The 23261-nt window shown below is 33.9% G+C and overlaps 1 protein-coding gene across 2 annotated transcripts in view; it reads right to left on the reverse strand.

The window, feature by feature from the left end:
• Positions 1 to 23261, reverse strand: part of LOC149808034 (lysosomal dipeptide transporter MFSD1-like) — a 71142-nt gene that overhangs the window by 43038 nt on the left and 4843 nt on the right. The window contains exons 2-5 of one of the 2 annotated variants that reach the window (XM_089972856.1): positions 18225 to 18277; positions 11833 to 11936; positions 4262 to 4317; positions 2570 to 2713 (exon numbers count right to left, since the gene is read on the reverse strand). In XM_089972856.1, coding sequence (XP_089828982.1) covers positions 2570 to 2713; positions 4262 to 4317; positions 11833 to 11936; positions 18225 to 18251 — 331 coding nt within the window. In that variant the 5' untranslated portion in view covers positions 18252 to 18277. The remainder of the gene's footprint in view (positions 1 to 2569; positions 2714 to 4261; positions 4318 to 11832; positions 11937 to 18224; positions 18278 to 23261) is intronic. The other variant, XM_089972847.1, reaches the window with a different exon arrangement.

Consider the following 23261-nt stretch of genomic DNA (forward strand, 5'->3'; position numbering starts at 1 on the left):
CACATCAAATACATTAATAAATTCTTTATCCCACATCAAATACATTAATAGATTCTCTATCCCACATTAAATATGATACTAGATTCTCTATCCCACATCAAATACATTAATAGACTCTCTATCCCACATCAAATACATTAATAGGTTCTCTATCAAATACAATAATAGATTCTCTATCCCACATCAAATACATTAATAGATTCTCTATCCCACATCAAATATGATACTTGATTCTCTATCCCACATCAAATACATTAACAGATTCTCTATCAAATACAATAATAGATTCTCTATCCCACATCGAATACATTAATAGATTCTCTATCCCACATCAAATATGATACTAGATTCTCTATCCCACATCAAATACATTAATAAATTCTCTATCCCACATCAAATACATTAATAGACTCTCTATCCCACATCAAATACATTAATAGATTCTCTATCCCACATCAAATATGATACTAGAGTCTCTATCCCACATCAAATACATTAATAGATTCTCTATCCCACATCAAATACATTAATAGATTCTCTATCCCACATCAAATATGATATTAGATTCTCTATCCCACATCAAATACATTAATAGACTCTCTATCCCACATCAAATACATTAATAGATTCTCTATCCCACATCAAATATGATACTAGATTCTCTATCCCACATCAAATACATTAATAGATTCTCTATCCCACATCAAATACATTAATAGATTCTCTATCCCACATCAAATACATTAATAGATTCTCTATCCCACATCAAATATGATATTAGATTCTCTATCCCACATCAAATACATTAATAGACTCTCTATCCCACATCAAATACATTAATAGATTCTCTATCCCACATCAAATATGATACTAGATTCTCTATCCCACATCAAATACATTAATAGATTCTCTATCCCACATCAAATATGATACTAGATTCTCTATCCCACATCAAAAACATTAATAGATTCTCTATCCCACATCAAATACATTAATAGATTATCTATCCCACATCAAATACATGAATAGACTCTCTATCCCACATCAAATACATTAATAGATTCTCTATCCCACATCAAATACATTAACAGATTTTCTATCCCACATCAAATACATTAACAGATTCTATATCAAACATCAAATGCATTAATAGATTCTCTATCCCACATCAAATACACTGATAGATTCTCTATCCCACATTGAATACATTAATAGATTCTCTATTCCACATTGAATACAATAATAGATTATCAATTCCACATTGATTACAATATTAGATTCTCTATCTCACATCAAACACATGAATAGATTCTCTATCCCACATCAAATACATTAATAAATACTCTATTCCACATCAAATCTTTTAAAAGATTCTCTATCCCACATTGAATATATTGATAGATTCTATTATTCTTCATCGCTTGATGCCATAGAAACCAAGATATGCTTCATGTATACAAGTCAAAACTACAATAGGAGGACCTTATTATTCATGTGATAGAGCAATCTCATGGAATTAGAGTTGTTACTTCTGTTACTTTGATATGGTTGTCCTGGTTCAGTTATTTCAGGTAGGTTGTCTTGGGTTGTCAGCTGATGATTTCATGTCACCATAATAGGAAATAGGGTACAATCCAGTTGAGAGTGAAGCTTGCTGGACACATGGGTGTTCTGAGTGACATCAAGATGTGACATATTGTGTCTCACATGTTCTATGTTTGTATAAATGTTCCTGAGTTGGAAGCAATGTTTTTTTAAAAAAACATTATAGCTATAAAGATAGGAGATTTTAACACTGAATAAGTCTCATAACCACGAAAATAATCACAAACTTTATGAACACTTAATTTTCTTTCCTCATCCTTTTGTGTACAGAATCAAAATGGGGGGCCCCGAGTGACCGAGTGGTCTAAAGCGCTGTCCGTTATGCATCACTGCCATCTCACTACTGTCTGCATGGGTTCAAGTCTCGGATTCAGCCAATGTGGGTATGTGAGAAAACTTGCCACTAGCTTCTCATGGGTCGGTGGTTCTTTCCAGGGTTTTCCCAGGTTCTTCCTCCACCATTAATACTGACCGCCATGTATAGCCTATCGTGTGCTGAAAAATGGCATTAAACCCTAAAACAACAACAACGGAACCAAAATGGCAGACACTTCTGGTGCCACTGTTTTCAACCTGCTAGGTGCATAGTTTTATATAGACATGATATGTACAGCTTGAGAGTTTTCCCTTTAACCCCACTCAAGGTTCAGTCACTAACATAGAATCATGCAATTTATTGACATCATGATAATAAATACAACTTCAATATGTTCAAGTAAATAATGTGATCTAGTAAAATTGAATTATTGCATTTTCAATCTTCTTTGAAACACTAATGGGCATGAAAATTAATCAGTTTTGGGGTTGGCCCCAAGGAATAGAATTCTCAGCTTTGGAGTTAATATTACTACTTTCTGATTAGCAAAGTCCCACAAGAGACCATGTAACCTCAAGTCTGAGATATCCCTTTCTTGATGCTAATCCCAACATAGATTATGTTAATCCATCACAAGATTCCATGTACTTGTAAGAGATCCATTTCCAGAGCCAAAGATAAGCCGTCCCAAAAGCATCACTGGTAACATGTAGCTGGTTCCCTTCAGCATGGCTCCAACAGCAAAGGTGGAGGACCCAAGGACACACAGGAAGGAGAAAGTAAAAACACCAACTGCAAGATCAATAGGACATGTGTTATCTTTACACTATTATAATCTTATCTTTACACTATTATAATCTTTAAACTATTATAATCTTTACTTTACACTATTATAATCTTTACTTTACACTATTATAATCTTCACTTTACACTATTATAATCTTTACACTAGTATAATCTTTACACTATTGTAATCTTTACACTATTATAATCTTTACACTATTATAATCTTTACTTTATTATATTCTTTACTTTACACTATTATAATCTTTACACTATTATAATCTTTACACTAGTATAATCTTTACACTATTATAATCTTTACACTATTATAATCTTTACACTAGTATAATCTTTACACTTTACACTATTATAATCTTTACACTAGTATAATCTTTACACTATTATAACCTTTACAATAGTATAATCTTTACACTATTATAATCTTTACAATAGTATAATCTTTACACTATTATAATCTTTACACTATTATAACCTTTACAATAGTATAATCTTTACACTATTATAATCTTTACACTAGTATAATCTTTACACTATTATAATCTTTACACTAGTATAATCTTTATACTATTATAATCTTTACACTAGTATAATCTTTACACTATTATAATCTTTACAATAGTATAATCTTTACACTATTATAATCTTTACACTAGTATAATCTTTACACTATTATAATCTTTACACTATTATAATCTTTACTTTACACTATTATAATCTTTACACTATTATAATCTTTACTTTACACTATTATATTCTTTACTTTACACTATTATAATCTTTACACTATTATAATCTTTATTATAATCTTTACACTAGTATAATCTTTACACTATTATAATCTTTACACTATTATAATCTTTACTTTACACTATTATATTCTTTACTTTACACTATTATAATCTTTACACTATTATAATCTTTACACTAGTATAATCTTTAAACAAAACAGTCCAGTGTCAGAGTTTCTAGTATTAACTGCAGTTTACACAATATATGCAGTGAATGAATAGATAGATAGACAGATAGATAGATAGATAAATAGATAGACAGACAGATAGATAGACAGATAGATAGATAGATACATAGATAGATAAATAGATAGATAATACTATTAGATAGATAGATAGACAGACAGACAGACATACATACAGATAGATAGATAGACAGTTTCAAGTTTTATGACAATGTCAGTATTGACAATAATTAATATTTTCAAGTTGTATGGCAATGCCAGTATTGATAATAATTAATTAATATTTTAAATTTGTATGACAATGCTAATATTGATAATAATTAATTAATTAATATTCAATGCAGACTAAACAGAGATACTGTATTTAACTGTGTATAACACTCCTAACTGAACAGCATAAACCCAAATCTACAGTTGCATAATGCATGAGCAAATCCAGATTTAGGCTGTTTGCTTGACATCAAGGATAAAACAAATGGCAAAAAACCCAATGCTCTATGTAGTCTGCAGTTGGGCATGCATTATACATGATCAAATGGGGTGGGGTGAGTTTGTATACATACTTCTATTTCCAACTTTGTCTATGAGAAACCCTGCGGCAATCACCACAACTGCATTTCTGAAAGAAAAGAAAAAGAATCTAATGCCAGGAGTTTAGGATCAGGCATGTTAATTTTTTTAGGTATAAATATCTGCCTAATCCCAGGGGGGTCACTGAAGAAAATCCTGAAGGGTGAGAGTTTCATCACACCTGAGTCATTTATTTTTTTAAACACAGACAAGTCATTGATTTTTATCACATGTCATTTATATTGGGTGATGCCTGGAAAAAGATAAAATAACACATGCAAACATCAAAACCATGTAAAATCCAATGCAAATGCATGGATAGAGCCAACTGTATACTCCTCTTCCTACAATGCTGCACATTAATTTGTTTTAAGAATAATTGGCTTGGTATTAATCCATAATAATTCCGTAAACGACAGTCACATTTAATTTACATTTTTAGCAATGTACAGTCTCCATATCGTCCTTGCCACAATACTGAAACTGCCTTTCTAAGAGTAGTATATGACCTTCTCTCTGCTTTGGATAGTGGAAAGATTACAGTCCTCACCCTCCTTGACTTCTCTGTGGTATTTGACACAATAGACTATGATATATACTTTCACCTTTTCCAGCATGTATTTGGTATTCACAATATAGCCTAACACTATGGTTAAAATCCTACTTAGCCAACATGACACAAATTTTGTCAGTAAACGGGAAACATTCTAGCCCAGTTGATCTATGTTTTGGTGTTTCACAAGGTTCTGCTCTCGGCCCCATTCTCTTTGTTCTATACACTCAGCTGCTCTCAAGTTTCACAGATTGACATCTGGTGTTTCACCAATTGTACGCTGACCCACAAATACACATATCTAGCTGAACAACTAAATCTGAGTTTATTCCAAGGCATAGAAAGGTTAACTTCCAATGTGAAGTCAAGGATGACATGAAACAATCTGCAAATGAATGATGATAAAAACTGAAGCCATCCTGATCACCACACAAAGAAGTTTTCACATCCTTTACCTCAAACAATCAGTATCAGCAATACCAACATTAAATTCACACAGTCACATAAGACAGTACACTCTCCTTATGCCAACATGTAATGAACACATGCAAGGCTCCATATCTGTAGCCGAGATACATCAGCTCCATTCACAATTTTCTCTTAGATGATGGCACTATAACACTTGTGTGTTCCTACGTACTTTAAGACTGAACTATTGTTAATTCACTTCTATCTGGTACATCTCAATATCTACTAAAGAAACTTCAAAAAGTTCAAAATAGGGCTGCTCAGGTCATCCTTTACAGATAACCTTTTTGATCCAGAATAAAACACAAAACCTGTTCAACATGTTACATTTTCTTGACGGGCTCCAGACCAATATACCTATATGTACACCCCATCTACAAACTTAGACTGGCTCCAGACCAATATACCTATATGTACACCCATCTACAAACTCAGACTGGCTCCAGACCAATATACCTATATGTACACCCCATCTACAAACTTAGACTGGCTCCAGACCAATATACCTATATGTACACCCCATCTACAAACTTAGACTGGCTCCAGACCAATATACCTATATGTACATGTACACCCCAAACTTATGGACCTCTTCCAACACTCACATTCTCATTGTACCCACTGTTAAATTGAAGTTGCATGGACAAAAATTTTTGTGTACCAGGGTTCAGCTACATTGAATGAATAGCCCATAGATCTTAGACACAAGGACACTGTGATCTTATTCAAGAGTGCTCTTAAAACTCACCTATTTTGACTACAAGAGCAAACTTAAAGACTTCACAATGTTTACTTCTTTAATTATTGTCAGCATGCTTTATTGTTTTGTAATTTCATGGTGTTTTTGTAATCTTGTCGTTACATATGTAATACTGTAAAGCACTTAGAGCTTCTAAAGATTAGGTGCTGTACTAAGTCCACATTATTATTACTATTATTATTATTATTATTTATAAAATAGAAGTTCAAAAATACCGGTACACAAAATATTACAATGTAATGCTTCTAATCAAATATCTACAGGAAGGATACTTGTGTCAATTTTTAACTCAATCAAATCTCTACAATTCTATTTATATGTACATAAAGGATACTTGTGTCAATTTTTAACTCAATCAGATCTCTACAGTTCTATTTATATCTACATAAAGGATGCTTGTATCAATTTTTAACTCAATGAAATCTATACAATTCTATTTATATCTACATAAAGGATGCCTGTGTCAATATGCAATTCAATAGAAAATTATAATTTAATCCTATATGCCATATATACTAACTTCAAAGTTATCTAACTGACAATAGATGTGCTTTCAACATACAACTCTGTATTATGCAATCTCTGCTTGTTGCTGTCCTTAGCCCTTCAAAACTGATTTTGAATGTGTACAGGGTATGTTGGACTGATTCCCTACTGGGCAACCTTATTGAGGGGGTGGGGGCCTTCATGATTCTATGCTCCATGTTTTATAACAATTAATGTGATATCTTTTGCTGGGCCATTCCTAGATTTGTTACATTGGAGGCCTGCTTATGGACAACATCCAAATGTCCATTAAGTAACAGTGGTTGTAATCTAAGTGTGACCTTGAGATGCTCTTTACCGAGGACAGCAATGTCATAAGCTGCAGATTCACTTCCTCAGTTACTTTGGCAATGGCAAGAGTGAACATGTGAAACTTGTAAATTGTTTCCCAAGCATATCAAGAAGGCATAACAGTGGAATGAAGCGATGTTATTTTCTGCTTGTTGGAAGATTGCCAAGCATAACAAGTGAAGCACATAACCTACTGCAGTGATGTTCCAGAATAATTGCTGAGGAAGTGTTTCTGGTCCAGTCATGCTGATCAGGGTCTTGTCTTGCCAGACCAAATATATATCTGTCAACAGCTGAGATTTCTGTATGAAACAAAGGCGTGTTTGATATTACACTTTTGTTAAAACTGGATCACAGTCACTGCCATGAAAAAAACTTCTGTTGACAATGGGTCATGTAGATGCCTCTCTATACGATGCAACAGATCCACAACTTGACCACAGAACAACAGATGCTGGGACTTTACATATCAACTCTGACAGAGATAGAGGAGGCAAGTAAAATTCAGGCAAAGACAAATTGGAAAACTTCCTTAACTGATGCACAAAAAGGGACTTCTTTAGTAATTGTCAGTTCTAGTAACGACAATAGAGCTTCTGAGCATGATTTGACACATACTGATTAGTGGAGTCATGGAGACACCTCCAATTTGACACATACTGATTAGTGGACTCATGGAGACACCTCCAATTTGACACATACTGATTAATGGAATCATGGAGACACCTCCAATTTGACACATACTGATTAGTGGAGTCATGGAGACACCTCCAATTTGACACATACTGATTAATGGAATCATGGAGACACCTCCAATTTGACACATACTGATTAGTGGAATCATGGAGACACCTCCAATTTGACACATACTGATTAGTGGAATCATGGAGACACCTCCAATTTGACACATACTGATTAGTGGGGTGATGGAGACACCTCCAATTGACACATACTGATTAGTGGGGTGATGGAGACACCTCCAATCATATCTGTGGTTATGCAGACACCTCCCATAATTTCTGTGTTGGTGCAGACACCTTCTGTCATGTCTTGGGTGATGCAGACACCCCCTGTGATGGTGCTAGCCAAGACTAATGTCAAACTAGTATGTCCAGATTCAGATAATAATAACTTCAAGACATTTGCTGACAAACTTTCCAAGGTCAAGGAATGGCACATAGGACTATAATTTTGCTGAACCAGTACTGTAGTGGTAAGTGGTGCTGACCAATCTGGAGTCATCTGATGCAGGATGGCAATGACTCTGCACTAAGATGGATCTGTAAACGAACCAGGCCTAAAATGATTCCCTAATAGGTATGGACCAATTTATAGCTATACCTGGGTCTGTAATAGCAACTGGGAACTGTAGCACTGTACTAGCCATTGACTGACATGGGTACACTGTGACACTACACTAGATGGGCCCTTCCCTGGGAATGAACCCAATACTACTCATGTTTTTTAAATTCTTCCATGGAGAATTTGTTGACAGAAAAATCTGGAGTTTCCATGCATGCAGTTCGTACAAAAGGTGTGATTCCATTTCCTTTAAATGAAACAGCAGTCTCTGTATGTGATGTTCTTTGAAAACATCACAAGGGAAGTGCATCCTTCTGTTCACACTTTGTCTAATTAATGTGTTGGTACTTAGCTTGTTTGATTTTAATTGAATATTCAATCCAATAAATGCACTATGGATTAGGCATCTTGGCTCAAAAATGTGTGGCAATGAATTATGTTACAGTATAAAGTTTTAAAGAGATATATGCACATCATCACACAACGTTTTACTGAGGATTTGTTCCTTTATGTTTTGCTAATTACCAGCACACATAAATTACCTATAAATATGCATTTTTTAACCAAACCACAGAATTTAGTACCAATAAATTCAAAGTGACTAATACCATTAGTCATTCAGTAGCAGAAATCGTATTGTTGGTCAAGTACACTGCACATTTGATTAATGTTACAAGCAACATGGGCAGGCATCCACAAAGGCTCCAAAGAGTACATTGCATGAAGAAGTTAGATAATAAAAAAGTTAGAAACTTCATTATGGATAGAAAGGAGCAATAAATATAGATGACGTATACTTCTGTTTTGTTAGAAAACTCCTCAAACTCACTATCAATGTTATGGGATATATGGAGTATGCAATTATTCTGGATTTACCAATGTCTGCCATATGCTGGATTCTGAGAATTGGAGATAATAGGCAGGCCTACCATAGCGTCCAGCGCAATCAGAAAGATCACTTGATTTTTCATTTTCATAACGATAATAAATGCACAATTCACACAATTAATGATTGGTATGCACATCTATAGCAGATTAAAGATTTAAAAAACTATATGCCATGCTGATTTTATTTGCACCACTTCTGGTGCATCAAATCCCCCTTTTTTTGCAGGACATGCGGTCTATTTTGTGCAGAACCCAGAATGGCTTTGCTTTGGCTAAACACTGCAAAAGTTACTGTTCAAAACCAATATTTTCTTTGAGCAACAATTACCTTGACATTTAACCAATTAATCCCAAAATAAGTAGGCATATTCTGTACCTAAAGTACAAACGTCTAAACTAAAGGTTGGTTGGATGGTTTTAACAGCACTTTCAACACATCACTGGTTATGGTGGCACTCTACAGTTTTGTATTTTGCATAGGGTTAGAATTTTAAGGAAAAAGAATTTCCCATGATTTCTTCACTGGTTATACTGGCTATATAATAAAGACTTTGTATATCTTAGGTGCTGTTAAAAGAACTTTTAATTCCCTTTATTTTGATGTATGATTGATGGGTGTACTATGGGTTCTAGAGTATACAGCTTGGGCTCACTTAAGATGTGCTCGTTTAAAAAAACTGCTAGCTCCGCATGGTCATTTTCACTTCCTGGACTTCAGAGGTAAATTGTAGAAAAAAGAGCCAATAACTTTTTTACTTTTCAGATATTTTGTACTTGGTTCATTGCACTTTCAGTAAATGCTATTGTCTACTTCAGCAAAATTCGTTTTCCCTATTTTAATAATTGCTAAAGTTAGTGTACTTTTGATTAATTCTGGTTAATTTGTCAAGCACAGGGGAGCATCCATTTTGTTGTACCGTGTGCTTAGATCATGTACAATTTCCACAAGTACAGTATCCAAAGAAATGTCAGCCACATTACATAAAAGTAACATAGAGGTATGCCAACATTATCTCCATTGTGCATCTTACAAATGCAAACAACTTCACCTTACCTATGTCACTCTCTCAAAAGTTCAAATTAATTGGTGAGCGCCACCTATATTATACCAAGGGAATGGGAACTAAGTGCCTCTCTCAAGCAGACACCAAGTCAGCTGACATGGGCTCATCAGAGCAGGTAGCAATACCCATCACAGTTGGATTACGAGTCAAAAGTTCTACCCAATGAATTACCATGGCTCTCTTTGGTCAAGGTTCCTTGTCTAGAACTAAAGTTATTAATAATAAAAACAAACATTTTTTTTCAGGCACACTGACCATGACTTTTGATCCCAAAGTCAATAATCTTCTTTCTGATACAATATGTACAATATGTAAGCTGTTCACAAACTTTGGCAAAGGTACATGATTACAAACTGAAATATGTGTGCATAAACCATTTTTTCAATATTTCAGCCAATGACCTTGACTTCTGACCTTGTGATATCAAAATTAATATGCTTCTTCTTTCATCTAGGTCGAAACCATCTATAAAGTTTGGTCCAGGTCTGTGATGTAGAACCAAAGTTATTGTGCAGGAACAGGTTTTTTTCTTTCAGTCACCATGACCCTGAATCTGACCTTGTGACACAAAAATTGATGTAAAGTCAAGATATGTAACAGGCCAAAGTTTGATTTCAATACTTTTCTTTAAAATTTGTTTCTTCTAAGACAAGTGACAAACCTCCTGAATCTGATAACAGAACTGTTATTGTTGGGTTTGGTTAATCCAATGAAAGTTACAAAATAATTTCAAAATATTCAAACCTCAGCTAATATAACTAAAACATTTTTCAAGCTAGACTAGAGATTTTAGGAAGCAGGAGCTCATGCAATGTCCAAGTTTTTGTGACATGAGTGTAAGCTAGACTGAAATGTAAGGGAGAAGCAGCCCATGAAATGTCCAAGTTTTTGTGACTGAGTGTAAGCTAGACTGAAATGTTAGGGTGCAGGAGCTCTGGCAATGCCCAGAGATGTCAGGGAGTAGGAGCTCAAGTGTTTTGTGTCATGAGTGTAAGGTAGATTGAAATGTTAGGGAGCAGGAGCTCATGAGAATCCAAGTTTTTTGTGTCATGAGTGTAAGCTAGACTCAGATGTTAAGGAGTAGGAGCTCATGAGTTGTAGCATATACACTTATTTTTGGTGTGCAATTTCTGTTCATCTCAAGATGTACACACACTGCAACTTTCATAGCAATAAATAAAAAGGTATTGGGATCACAGTTTTTTTTAAATACACATTTCTGAAACCACCAATACAAAGTGAGAAAAGAGATCAGATATGCCTCCTAACTTTGATTTGGTACTTACGTCCAGGCATATATGGCATAAGGAACCTTGACTCGGTACTTACATCCAGGCATATATGGCTTATAGAACCTTGATTCGGTACTTACATCCAGGCATTTATGGCATAACCTTGATTCGGTACTTACGTCCAGGCATATATGGCATAACCTTGACTTGGTACTTATGCCCAGGCATATATGGCATAACCTTGATTTGGTACTCACATCCAGGCATATATGGCATACAGAACCTTGATTTGGTACTTATGTCCAGGCATATATGGTATATCCTTGATTTGGTACTTACGTCCAGGCATATATGGCATACAGAACCTTGATTTGGTACTTATGTCCAGGCATATATGGTATAACCTCGATTTGGTACTTATGTCCAGGCATATATGGTATAACCTCGATTTGGTACTTACGTCCAGGCATATATGGCATACAGGAGATTATAATTATCATCTGACATCCCAAGGCAGTCATCACATGGATTACTACAGTTCTGTGACTGGGTACAGTTGGATACCTATAGACACAAAATGTACACAGTATTATTTCATTTATCTTATACAATTTATTTTTTAAAATTCATATATATGCATAAAATGCCACAGATATGTAGCATCATGTCCCACACAGTCACATTATCCTGATACCAGGCCAGCCAGTCCTAACACTAACCTCTTAATGCTGAGCGCCAAGCAAGGCAACTGTCAGTACCATTTTTAAAGGTCTTTATTATAACTTGGTTGGGGTTTGAACCTGCCATCTCCTGCATCCAAGGGAGATGATCTAACAACTTAGGCCACCGGAGCAGTGTATTCTATGGTCTTAAAGTAAGTAAAAGAATGAAGCAAAACCAACAAGTTTTGCCGCATTCAACCAATAATTTATTTCCCTTCAATACAAAATGAAAATATAAAAGGAACTTATAGTATTGTGAATTAAATCCCAAATAATCACATATTTTCTGTAATAGGTTAAAAAGTATACAATATTCTGAATGAATTCCAAGTCTTGAATGTGCTGATGTACCAGATCTTGAATAGGTTGATTTCTCAACAGTCTTGATGTATCATAATGATGTCTTGAATCAGTCCTCAAGAATACCGAAGCAGTGTCGATCTCAAATTATATCTGAACACAACTGAACAATGATACAACAGATTAAACTTAAAGTAGGAGTGAATGATTTTATTTTACCTCTACCTTATATAAATACCTAACAAGGTGACCAGGATGTAGGTCATAAGTTCTCTTTGAGAACATTCTAAGGTCAAAAGGCCATGTCAACATGTTAACAAATGACCATTATCTTAAATTACAACCCACAGACAAAAATTGGCTATCAAAACATTAGTTTATACATAGATATATATAACATTTTCTAGTTACATACTGATTCACATCATGTATAAGTAAATCCATCAAGTGGTTTAGGAAATATAAGTTTAAAAACTGTAATAAAATCCTTGACACATTTTCAACAACTGACCTTGACTCCAAGGGTAATAGGGGCCAGCAAGCATTTCACAGAATTACTTGTCTTAGGTTCAAAATGATTAATGCCAAGTATGATGAGAACCTATCAAGGGATTTGGGATATAAACAAATGTATACCAAGAAAAGTAATACATGTAGTTTTGTTTTAGAGTATGGCACTAACAATAATGAAGATCCCATTGTGTGAAAAATCATTTTTGTAATCAGTCCAGATGTAATAATTGGATAATTTGCCTATTTATTCAATACTGCCACAAAGAAATACTAATTTGTAGGAACTCTAATGTTAGCTCGGCATTATTTTAGGGTCAAGACTTCTGACTCCATGAATTCATTCAAAATATTGGGAACACATTCTGTATCAACCTGCTGGTTGCAAGGCTAACTTACAGGTTGATTTTCTTTAAAAAAAACAGCTGCACAAATAGAAGCCAGATATTTTCTGAAGTTTAACTTTGTAATTACAAAATATCTATACATAAATGGCAGTGGAGTGGCTATGTTACCCATATACAATGTGAATGGAAACTCTGGATAACTGTAGAACCAAGAAACAGTAATATCCTTCTCATAACATCCCATACATAAATTTTTTGGGCCATTATGTTCAGGCATTTTTATGGCAAATTATTTCACAGAGAAAACTCTACCAAAGATATTATGCTATTTCTCACTAGGACTGAGCAGGACAACTGAAAAACAAAATTTCTAGCCTTCAACAAATAATGATATGCCATTAGAAGCTTTCATTCTTGTGAATACCTTTTTACAAGAAAGGGAGGAATGACAATATTGTTACTGTAACATACTTATAAAACATTAATTGCAAAAATGATTTTATTTTTAAAAAATGCCTTTAGACCAATTATATCAGCATATTAGAAATTATAATGACTGTCTTGTGATGATGTAAACTAAAAAATTGTTAGATGAATCAAGACTTTAGAATGTTTCATGTTTAAATGAACCGGCCATAAGTTATCAAACACCTATTCTGAATAAAATGTACCTATCTTCTCAAGGAAGATGAAAAGGACATTTCATTCCATATATAATATAGAGTTCCACACCTTACCTCAAAGTTTTCACTTTCTCTTAATGATGGGGCCTGAAGTTATCTGATAACATGTCTGGTAGTTTTATCAATTCCATTACACTTTTATTTTTCACCACATATGGCCACAAAATAGAGACCAATAGCTGGCACTAGTGAACAGGGTTATCAAATAAATGGAGTGTAGATGAACAGTATTTTATAACAGATGTAAAAATCCTCCATCTTAAACAAGAGGCTCAAGTGAACTTAAGATCGCTCATATGGCTTACACAATTAACAGTTTACCTTTACCATTGGCAGGCTTATTTACATGTACTGTAACAACACACTGGGTAACCCTAAATAAACTATCTTCCATCCTTTAAACATGTTCAATAAATATATTTAAAGATACAGGCCCAAGGCAAATTACTTTAAAATAAAAGTCCCTCAAAAGGACTGACACTCTATTGCTGAAAAGAATTTCCAACAATTCAAGATAAGACAATTTCTTCTTTCAACTGCTGAGTGTTGAAACCACTGGTGATACTTGAACAATACTATTTTCAAATTAGACATTATGGCAGCCATATTGGATGTGAGATCACTACCATTTTCATTCTTAACAAGCTGCCACCATTACCAGACTTTTGGTGAAAACCGCATGTCGAAATGACAATCCATTCAAAAGAATTAGTGAAATGATGTTCAATATGTTTACTGTGGCAGCCATATTTGATATCAGATTGGTACCATTTTTGTTCAAAATCAACTATGCATCATACTAGTTTTCAGGTAAACGTGACTTTCCATTCAGTAACAATAACACAATACAAGATGCTGCAGAGCCATAATGCAAATCAAATCAGCAAGATTTGTACTGGTACCAACTATGCATCAGAAGTCTTTGGGTAAAAACCAACTGTTGATATGACTTTCCATCTAGTAGGTACAGTGACCTGATTTTCAAGATGGTCTCTGTGGTGGCCATACTGAATGTCAGATCAGCAATTTTTATTTAAGACCAACTATACACCATAAGTCTTCTGATGAAAATCCCATACTGATATGACTTTCATTTCATGACAAGTAGTCTTCAGGTGAAAACCTGCCAATATGACAATCCATTCTGGAGAAGTAGCAACAACAAGATTTTCAAGATGGCTGCCATAGTGGCCATATTATCAGTCACATCTGCACCAATTTCATTTAGGATCAACCAGGCATCACAAAAAGGCTTCAAGTGAAGACTTCATACTGACATGACTACTTATTCAGGAGAAGTAATGATAACAAGATTTTTAAGATGGATACTGTGGCATCATATTGGATGTCCAGGTGGCATAGTCTTCCTTTAGGACCAACTACAATCATGATATGTCTTCTGGTATAAACACCATGTTGATATAATTTTCTCTTCTGGAGAAGCAATAACAAAATATATTCAATATGGTGGACAAGCTGGACATATTCAGTGTCTGATCAGCACCTGTGTCATGGAGGACCAATTAGACATCATAAGAAGTTTTTAGTGGAATCCCCATATTGATACAAAAATCAATTCTGGCGGAGTAGTGATATAAATATTTTCAAAATGACTGCGGTGGTGGTCATATTAGATTCTGGGCAGCACCATTTTCATCTGGACCAAACAGACCCTGGGATAAATGTGTGTGTGTAAAGTTTCATGGCAATCCTTCAAGTAGTTTAGGAGAAGTAACAACAACAAACATGTGTTAATGGATGACATACCAAAGGCTATCCCAGGCATCAAATCATTTGCCTTGACACAAATCCCACTTGTCCAAAACAACCATATTTGCCCTGACTCAAATTCCACTTGTTCAAAACACCCATATTTGGTTTTGCTATTATTTTGATACAACAATGAAACTTGTATGCTTCAATTAGAAACAATCAAGTATAAAAGGATATTTAAATTTACTCTTTAACTGTGTTTACTTGCCTCTCAAAATAGTGTACTTCTGAAAGAAATAACTGTTATATTAATTTGTACGATTTTGATTCAATTTAATTTCATTAAGTGTAATTTTCCTCCAGGTCTTAGCATAAACAAAACCTCATTACTAAAATCACATATGTAAACCTCCCACACCAGAGCGTTTTTCTCCTGAGAATAAGGGTGTCTCCCATCCCTCCCATCACTGAAACCTCCCACATATGCAAAATTATTACTGAAAAATTTATTTTTCCCATTTTGATTTAAATTTAGTAAATGTACAGCAGTACTAATTATCAATAATCATGTGACTGTGAACTTGTTTAAGCAGAGCAAGACAATGTAGTTGCTAATTTCATCCTTTGATCATGTTGGCATGGTCAGCTGGCTTCATTGTTTGAAGTTTGTCAAAGTGGATTTTAGTATGTGTGAGCAGAAGTAATTCCAAAAGGATTAAAGACATTAATTGATTCTGGTTGGGTTACCATGAGCTCATTCAGCATAAAACGATAAACATTACTTTGATTTATGTTCTGGTTTTGTGCTTTAAGATGTTGAGATGGATTAAAGTCTGTACTATATATGATTAAAAATAATTAGGACAGGATTAAAGATGTTAATTCATCTTAGTTAGATTACACAAGAGCTCAACTTGCATAATACTGGGTCAGTTTGACTTAGGTGCTTAAAGTCTGTCAAGATGTCTAAGCATGCATTATCTCCCAATGTCAAACCACAAAATCCAAATAAATGTATTATCAAACAAAACTCAATGATGGATGGAAGTGGGAATTTCAGGGGCTATAATCAAGTTCAAAGGCATAAATATTATTCTGGTTTGGGTTTGCAATGAGAAATAGGGTGAACATTTATAAAAACAATAAACTTACAAAAAAGCTGGAAGTCCCAAGAAAGTTCAAATATATAAAAGATCTGTTAGTTAAATACAGGGATGCACAGGAATTATGGGAACAACATGGAAAACTGACAAACAATTGGGTAAGGTAACAAATTACAAAAAGAATCAGATGCAAGGTGGAACAAGAAAATATAGACATAAATTGGGACTGAGCATGGGGGCATTAGACTAAACTAGGCTCCCTAAAAATTCAAAGCCTCTGCTTCAAATACATGCATAATGAATAATCCTGTACATTAATTTGGCTTTTCTCAAATGGATTCAGTCTTTAATAGGTAATATTTGTAGCTTACCAGCTAAATTTTCCTTGCTTTCTTTCTGGACTGATATTAGCCCAAATGCTCTTTTCTGAAGATATGCCAGCTTTCCTATGTTTTTATCATTTTATCATGAATTAGTCCCATGCTGTATTACAGTAGCCTAAATAGGGTTGTATGTAACTGTTATAAAATAGTTTTTTGTGCCTTTCAGGGAGAAAATGTCTTATCCTACTGAGAAGCCATAACTTGAATTGATTTTTTTACTGATATGTTTGATATGTTCAGTCCGTGATAGGTTATTATCTACCAAAACACCAAGTAGTCTATCATGACAGACCATTTGCCAATTTGTATCCTTCCATGTCAGACACAGTTCATCACTATCAAGATTTGTCCTTTTTAGCCATGTTGAGATAAGTAATATTTTAGTTTTACCAGTATTTACCACCATGGCATTGCATGTGCACCAGTTGTCCAGTTTGTTTAGGGCATCCTGTAAAGAAATTCTGAGTATATGCTTTGTATTTTGGATGTCTGACAATGTTGTGTCATCTGCATAGAGATCTGTAGATGATATTGAGTCTCTTAGAAAAAGTGGTAGGTCATTAACAAATAAAATAAATAGTAATGGACCTAGAATTGAACCTTGTGGTATTCTATATCTAATTGTTCCAGGTTCAGACAGAACATTATTTATATGAACATGTTGTGATCTCTCACTAAAGTAGGAAGTAAACCATTAACTGTGCTTTCATCACTTTGGTAAATGTTCAGTTTCTTCAAAAGGATTTCATGATCCACCTTGTCAAAAGCTTTCCTGAAATCTACATACACAGATTCTATTATTCTACCTTGGTCAAGTGCTTGAAGCCATTTGTCAGTTAGAGAGATCATGGCAGTCTCACATGAATGTTTCTGTCTAAAGCCTGATTGATTAGGGTGCAACAGCAAGTGTTTGGTTAAATGTGACATGAATGAGTCAATGACATGTGAGAAGTCACTATCTATCAACTTTATTGATGAACATAATCTCCTGCCTCTGGTAGCAGATGATTTTTTTCAGATCTAATCAAAATAATGTTCCAAGACTGAGAAATCACACAAAAGTTCTCATGCAAATGGACAAAACTACTCACATCATGACCCAAGTACTGGGTCCTCATTGGGACGAAAAAGTCACAGACATGTGCTGCAATGAAAAATTCACCATTTTCATTGATGAGTCAAATGATCAAGTGGATAATGCTAATGGTTCATATTTCTGACAAGGATATAAACAGGATATCCACAAGGCTCCACTGAATTCCAACTGGTAACAATAGATTGGCAACCTTGGACAAAATATTCATGTAAGTATTACTAAAGATTAATTATTTTATTTCTTATGATAAACCAAAATTACGCTGTTATTATACTTTTACTACTACTAACAGTAATAATAATATGAAAATGAATAATATGGACACAATACAGAAATTAATCCACCATGCTTGGGATAAATGAGGTCTATCATCTTCATCATTTTCTAGATTTGATTATTTTTTTACACACAAGTGATAGTGGTGATAATAATGCAAGTGATAGGGTGATAATGATGACAACAAAGATGGCAGCAAATCAGGCATAAAGTCAGAATGGGGTGTGATGGTATAATGTATGCATCATACATACAAACGTACTGACATTAAAACAACAACAGATGCTTTAGGGAAGGCAATAAACACTCACTAATCTGAGCCTGCCAGGCAGGTTGTCTTATCTCTTATGATCAACAGTGATAATATCAGCTATTGATGAGTGAATAATGAAACAACATTATACGTTTGCACCACTAACTGCTCCAAAAGTGAAAACCATTCTATTTGTGATGTCTTTCAGCTCCAAAATAAAGGAGCAGCTGAAAGGATTTCAGGATTTTACCGATGAAGCTGCTGAAACACTGTACTACCAGGTGGTTGTCACTGTAGAGGTGCATCAAGCACCTGCTACAGCAATGGCCAGCCCTGAAAAATGATTTTGAGAGCCATCCAGGGATTGAGAAACCTTGTCAAATCAAGAGATGCTTTGACAGGCTCACCAATGATGAGATGTTTACTCAGTGGCTACTCTTTAAACTAAATAAATTACAATACAATGTAACTTTTGTTGTCTTGGATGATTTTATATGTTACTAATCCCCAGATGTTTAATAATTTTCAAACTTCTGCACTTATGCCATTTTATATATTTAACCAATGATGCATGAATTTGTTAGAGAGTGCAAGGGTCAGCTCAATATTCATGAAAGACAAGAGTGTTATGATAGGTAAGCAATTAAATACAAAGAACAAAATTATCTTTTTTGCCATTCATAAGCCACATGCTTCAGTTTGTATACTAAGTTTATAGCTGCGATATCAGTAAGCAGATCTTCATAAGAGTGAGGTACCTACAAATGGAATCAAAGCTAGGGCCGAATATGAATAATTTACCAGGATCTTTCAAATACTTCAAAATGAAAATGCCACATTTCATTGGCATACTCAAGGTCTTGTCAGGCAAATAAGATAACACTTTTATTTCTGCTTAAGTCCAAAGGAAAACTCAATTAGAATATAGAAGGGACACAACATACATGTACATTAAGGACAACTCAGAATATAGAAGGGACACAACATACATTAATGGCAACTCAACTAGAATATAGAAGGGACACAACATACATTAATGGCAACTCAATTAGAATACAGAAGGGACAAAACATACATTAAGGGCAACTCAATAAGAATATAGAAGGGACAAAACATACATTAAGGGCAACTCAATTAGAATATAGAAGGGACACAACATACATTAAGGGCAACTCAATTTGAATATAGAAGGGACAAAACATACATTAAGGGCAACTCAGTTAGAATATAGAAGGGACACAACATACATTAAGGGCAACTCAATTAGAATAAAGAACGGACACAACATGCATTAAGGGCAACTCAATAAGAATATAGAAGGGACATATCATACATTAAGAGGGCCCCAGGACATTCAGGCTCTATGAAATTTTTAACACTATTTATGTCATTGTGATTTTTAATGCAGTCTAAAGTGAAGTTATTTCAAAGATAAAGGCATAATTAACATGAGATGTTCATACCCACAACCAAACACATTCAATATCTGGATTATAAAACCTATTTATCATGATTTATCAAAATCAGACAGGAAATATATTATTTACATAAGTAACAAGTCAGCCAATCAGATGCAAGATCACATCATTAATATAGGCAGCCCTAACTTGCTATAAAACCTGTCTTAAACCATGATGGTAAAAGGTTTTTTTATCAAGTTTGACCATAATCCAAACTAAATTTGGTCTCCAAAGTTTTAACAGGATCAGTGTTATGTATGTTTATTTTATTTTGTTTGTTAGTTAGTTTCACTTTATTTTATTTCATTACATACTATTGTAATGTATCATTGTATGTTGGACTTGACCTTGTCCAGAATTGAGTTAATTTCTGCTTGACACAAATTGACTTTTGATTTTATTCATTGTAAACAACTAATACATAGCTAAATTATTGTCTATATGTATGGGTTTAAAGTCAGTATTATTATTATTAATACAAGAAGTAAACGTGTTTATTTGGATCAAGGTTTTGGAATTTCCTAAGTGAATTATACATAATCCAGGTTATTGTTTTGTAAACATCAGGATCATTCTAGAAAGTTATTTTCCATTTGGTATTTTTGTTCTCTCAAAAAAAGCTAATTGTGACCTGAGGTCAAGTAGAGAACTATATATAGTGTAACTGAGAGGATTTTATCAGCTGCTTTAAGATCAACACCTAGAAATTGTATATTATGTTGTGTCCAGTTGTGCTGAATTTTATTTCTTCAAATTAATGAAGTCTAGTGATTATTTTCTCTGAAAATACAAAAGTGCTCTGATAAAATTCTTGGATAAATACATTCACTGGAATTTATAGTGAATTCAAACCTGTAATTATATTACTGTGATTCAACAAATAGACTGTTGGCATATCAGCACTCTAGGAGCTATAACAGATATATCATCACCTTCAGTTTTTGGATTTATTTGGGACTTCTACTAAATTTTATTCAGGACTTTAAAGTACTAGGACTTGTTTTTCTAATTATTGGATTATTTTGGGATTTAATTCGTAACACTGTAAGTTCTTTTTTCTCATTTTCACATTGTATTCATGGGAAATAAATTATTTGTTAAATTTTATGAAGCTTGTTGTCTTTCACTCTTTTCTGTTAGTTATTTTAAGAACATAGACTCATAACTGAAAATTGGGCATTCATCTGCGGGACATGAATTTCACTAAAATATTTCAGAAAACGTTAATTTTTAAATTTTGATTCACTTTGTTTTGGAATTTTCTAAATCCCAGGTATTATTTCACATTTTAGAAAATTTTTAGTGAAATCAACAGGCTTTTTAGAATGTTTTCTAAAGTGGAGATCTTTATTTTAAATCCTACCCAGGACCAGTGACACTTTAAAAAAAAAGGATGAATTGCTTCAGCTTGCCAGCTTAATTATTTTAAAAACATAGACTCATAACATCAGCTATTCAGATACCAGGTTAAATCATATATATGTGTAGATCAGCTAATCATTAACCACATTACATGATATGTGTGTGTAGATCAGCTAATCATTGACCACATTACATGATATATATGTGTAGATCAGCTAATCATTAACCACATTACATGATATGTGTGTGTAGATCAGCTAATCATTGACCACATTACATGATATATATGTGTAGATCAGCTAATCATTAACCACATTACATGATATGTATGTGTTGATCAGCTAATCATTAACCACATTACATGATATATGTGTGTTGATCAGCTAATCATTGACCATATTACATGATATATATGTGTAGATCAGCTAATCACTGACCACATTACATGATATATATGTGTTGATCAGCTAATCATTAACCACATTACATGATATGTAAGTGTTGATCAGCTAATCATTAACCACATTACATGATATGTGTGTGTAGATCAGCTAATCATTGACCACATTACATGATATATATGTGTAGATCAGCTAATCATTAACCACATTACATGATATGTATGTGTTGATCAGCTAATCATTAACCACATTACATGATATGTATGTGTTGATCAGCTAATCATTAACCACATTACATGATATATGTGTGTTGATCAGCTAATCATTAACCACATTACATGATATATATGTGTAGATCAGCTAATCATTAACCACATTACATGATATATATGTGTAGATCAGCTAATCATTGACCACGTTACATGATATATGTATGTTGATCAGCTAATCATTGACCACATTACATGATATATGTGTGTTGATCAGCAAATTATAAACCATACTACATGTGAGTGTAGATCAGCTAATTATATACCATATTACATCATATGTGTGTGTAGATCAGCTAATTATATACCATATTACATGTGTGTGTGTGTGTAGATTAGCTAATCATATACCACATTACATATATGTGTGTGTGTAGATTAGCTAGCCATATACCACCATACATCATATGTGTGTGTAGATCAGCTAACTATATACCATATTACATATGTGTGGGTGTGTAGATCAGCTAATCATATACCACATTACATCATGTGTGTGTTGATCAGCTAATCATATACCACATTACATCATGTGTGTGTAGATCAGCTAATTATATACCACATTACATCATGTGTGTACATGTAGATCAGTTAACAATATACCACATTACATCATATATGTGTGTGTAGATCCACTAATCATATACCACATTACATCACATGTGTGTGTGTGTGTAGATCAGCTAATCATATACCACATTACATCATGTGTGTTGATCTGCTAATCATATACCACATTACATCATATGTGTGTGTATATATCTGATCATATACCAAATTACATCATGTGTGTGTGTTGATCAGCTAATTATATTACCACATTACATCATGTGTGTGTTGATCAGCTAATCATATACCACATTACATCATGTGTGTGTGTCTTGATCAGCTAATTATATTACCACATTATATCATGTGTGTGTAGATCAGCTAATTATATTACCACATTACATCATGTGTGTGTGTAGATCAGCTAATTATATACCACATTACATCATGTGTGTGTAGATC

Source organism: Sinohyriopsis cumingii, chromosome 1, assembly GCF_028554795.1.
Source record: "Sinohyriopsis cumingii isolate HCF-2022 chromosome 1, ASM2855479v2, whole genome shotgun sequence".
Classification (NCBI taxonomy): Eukaryota; Metazoa; Mollusca; class Bivalvia; order Unionida; family Unionidae; genus Sinohyriopsis; species Sinohyriopsis cumingii.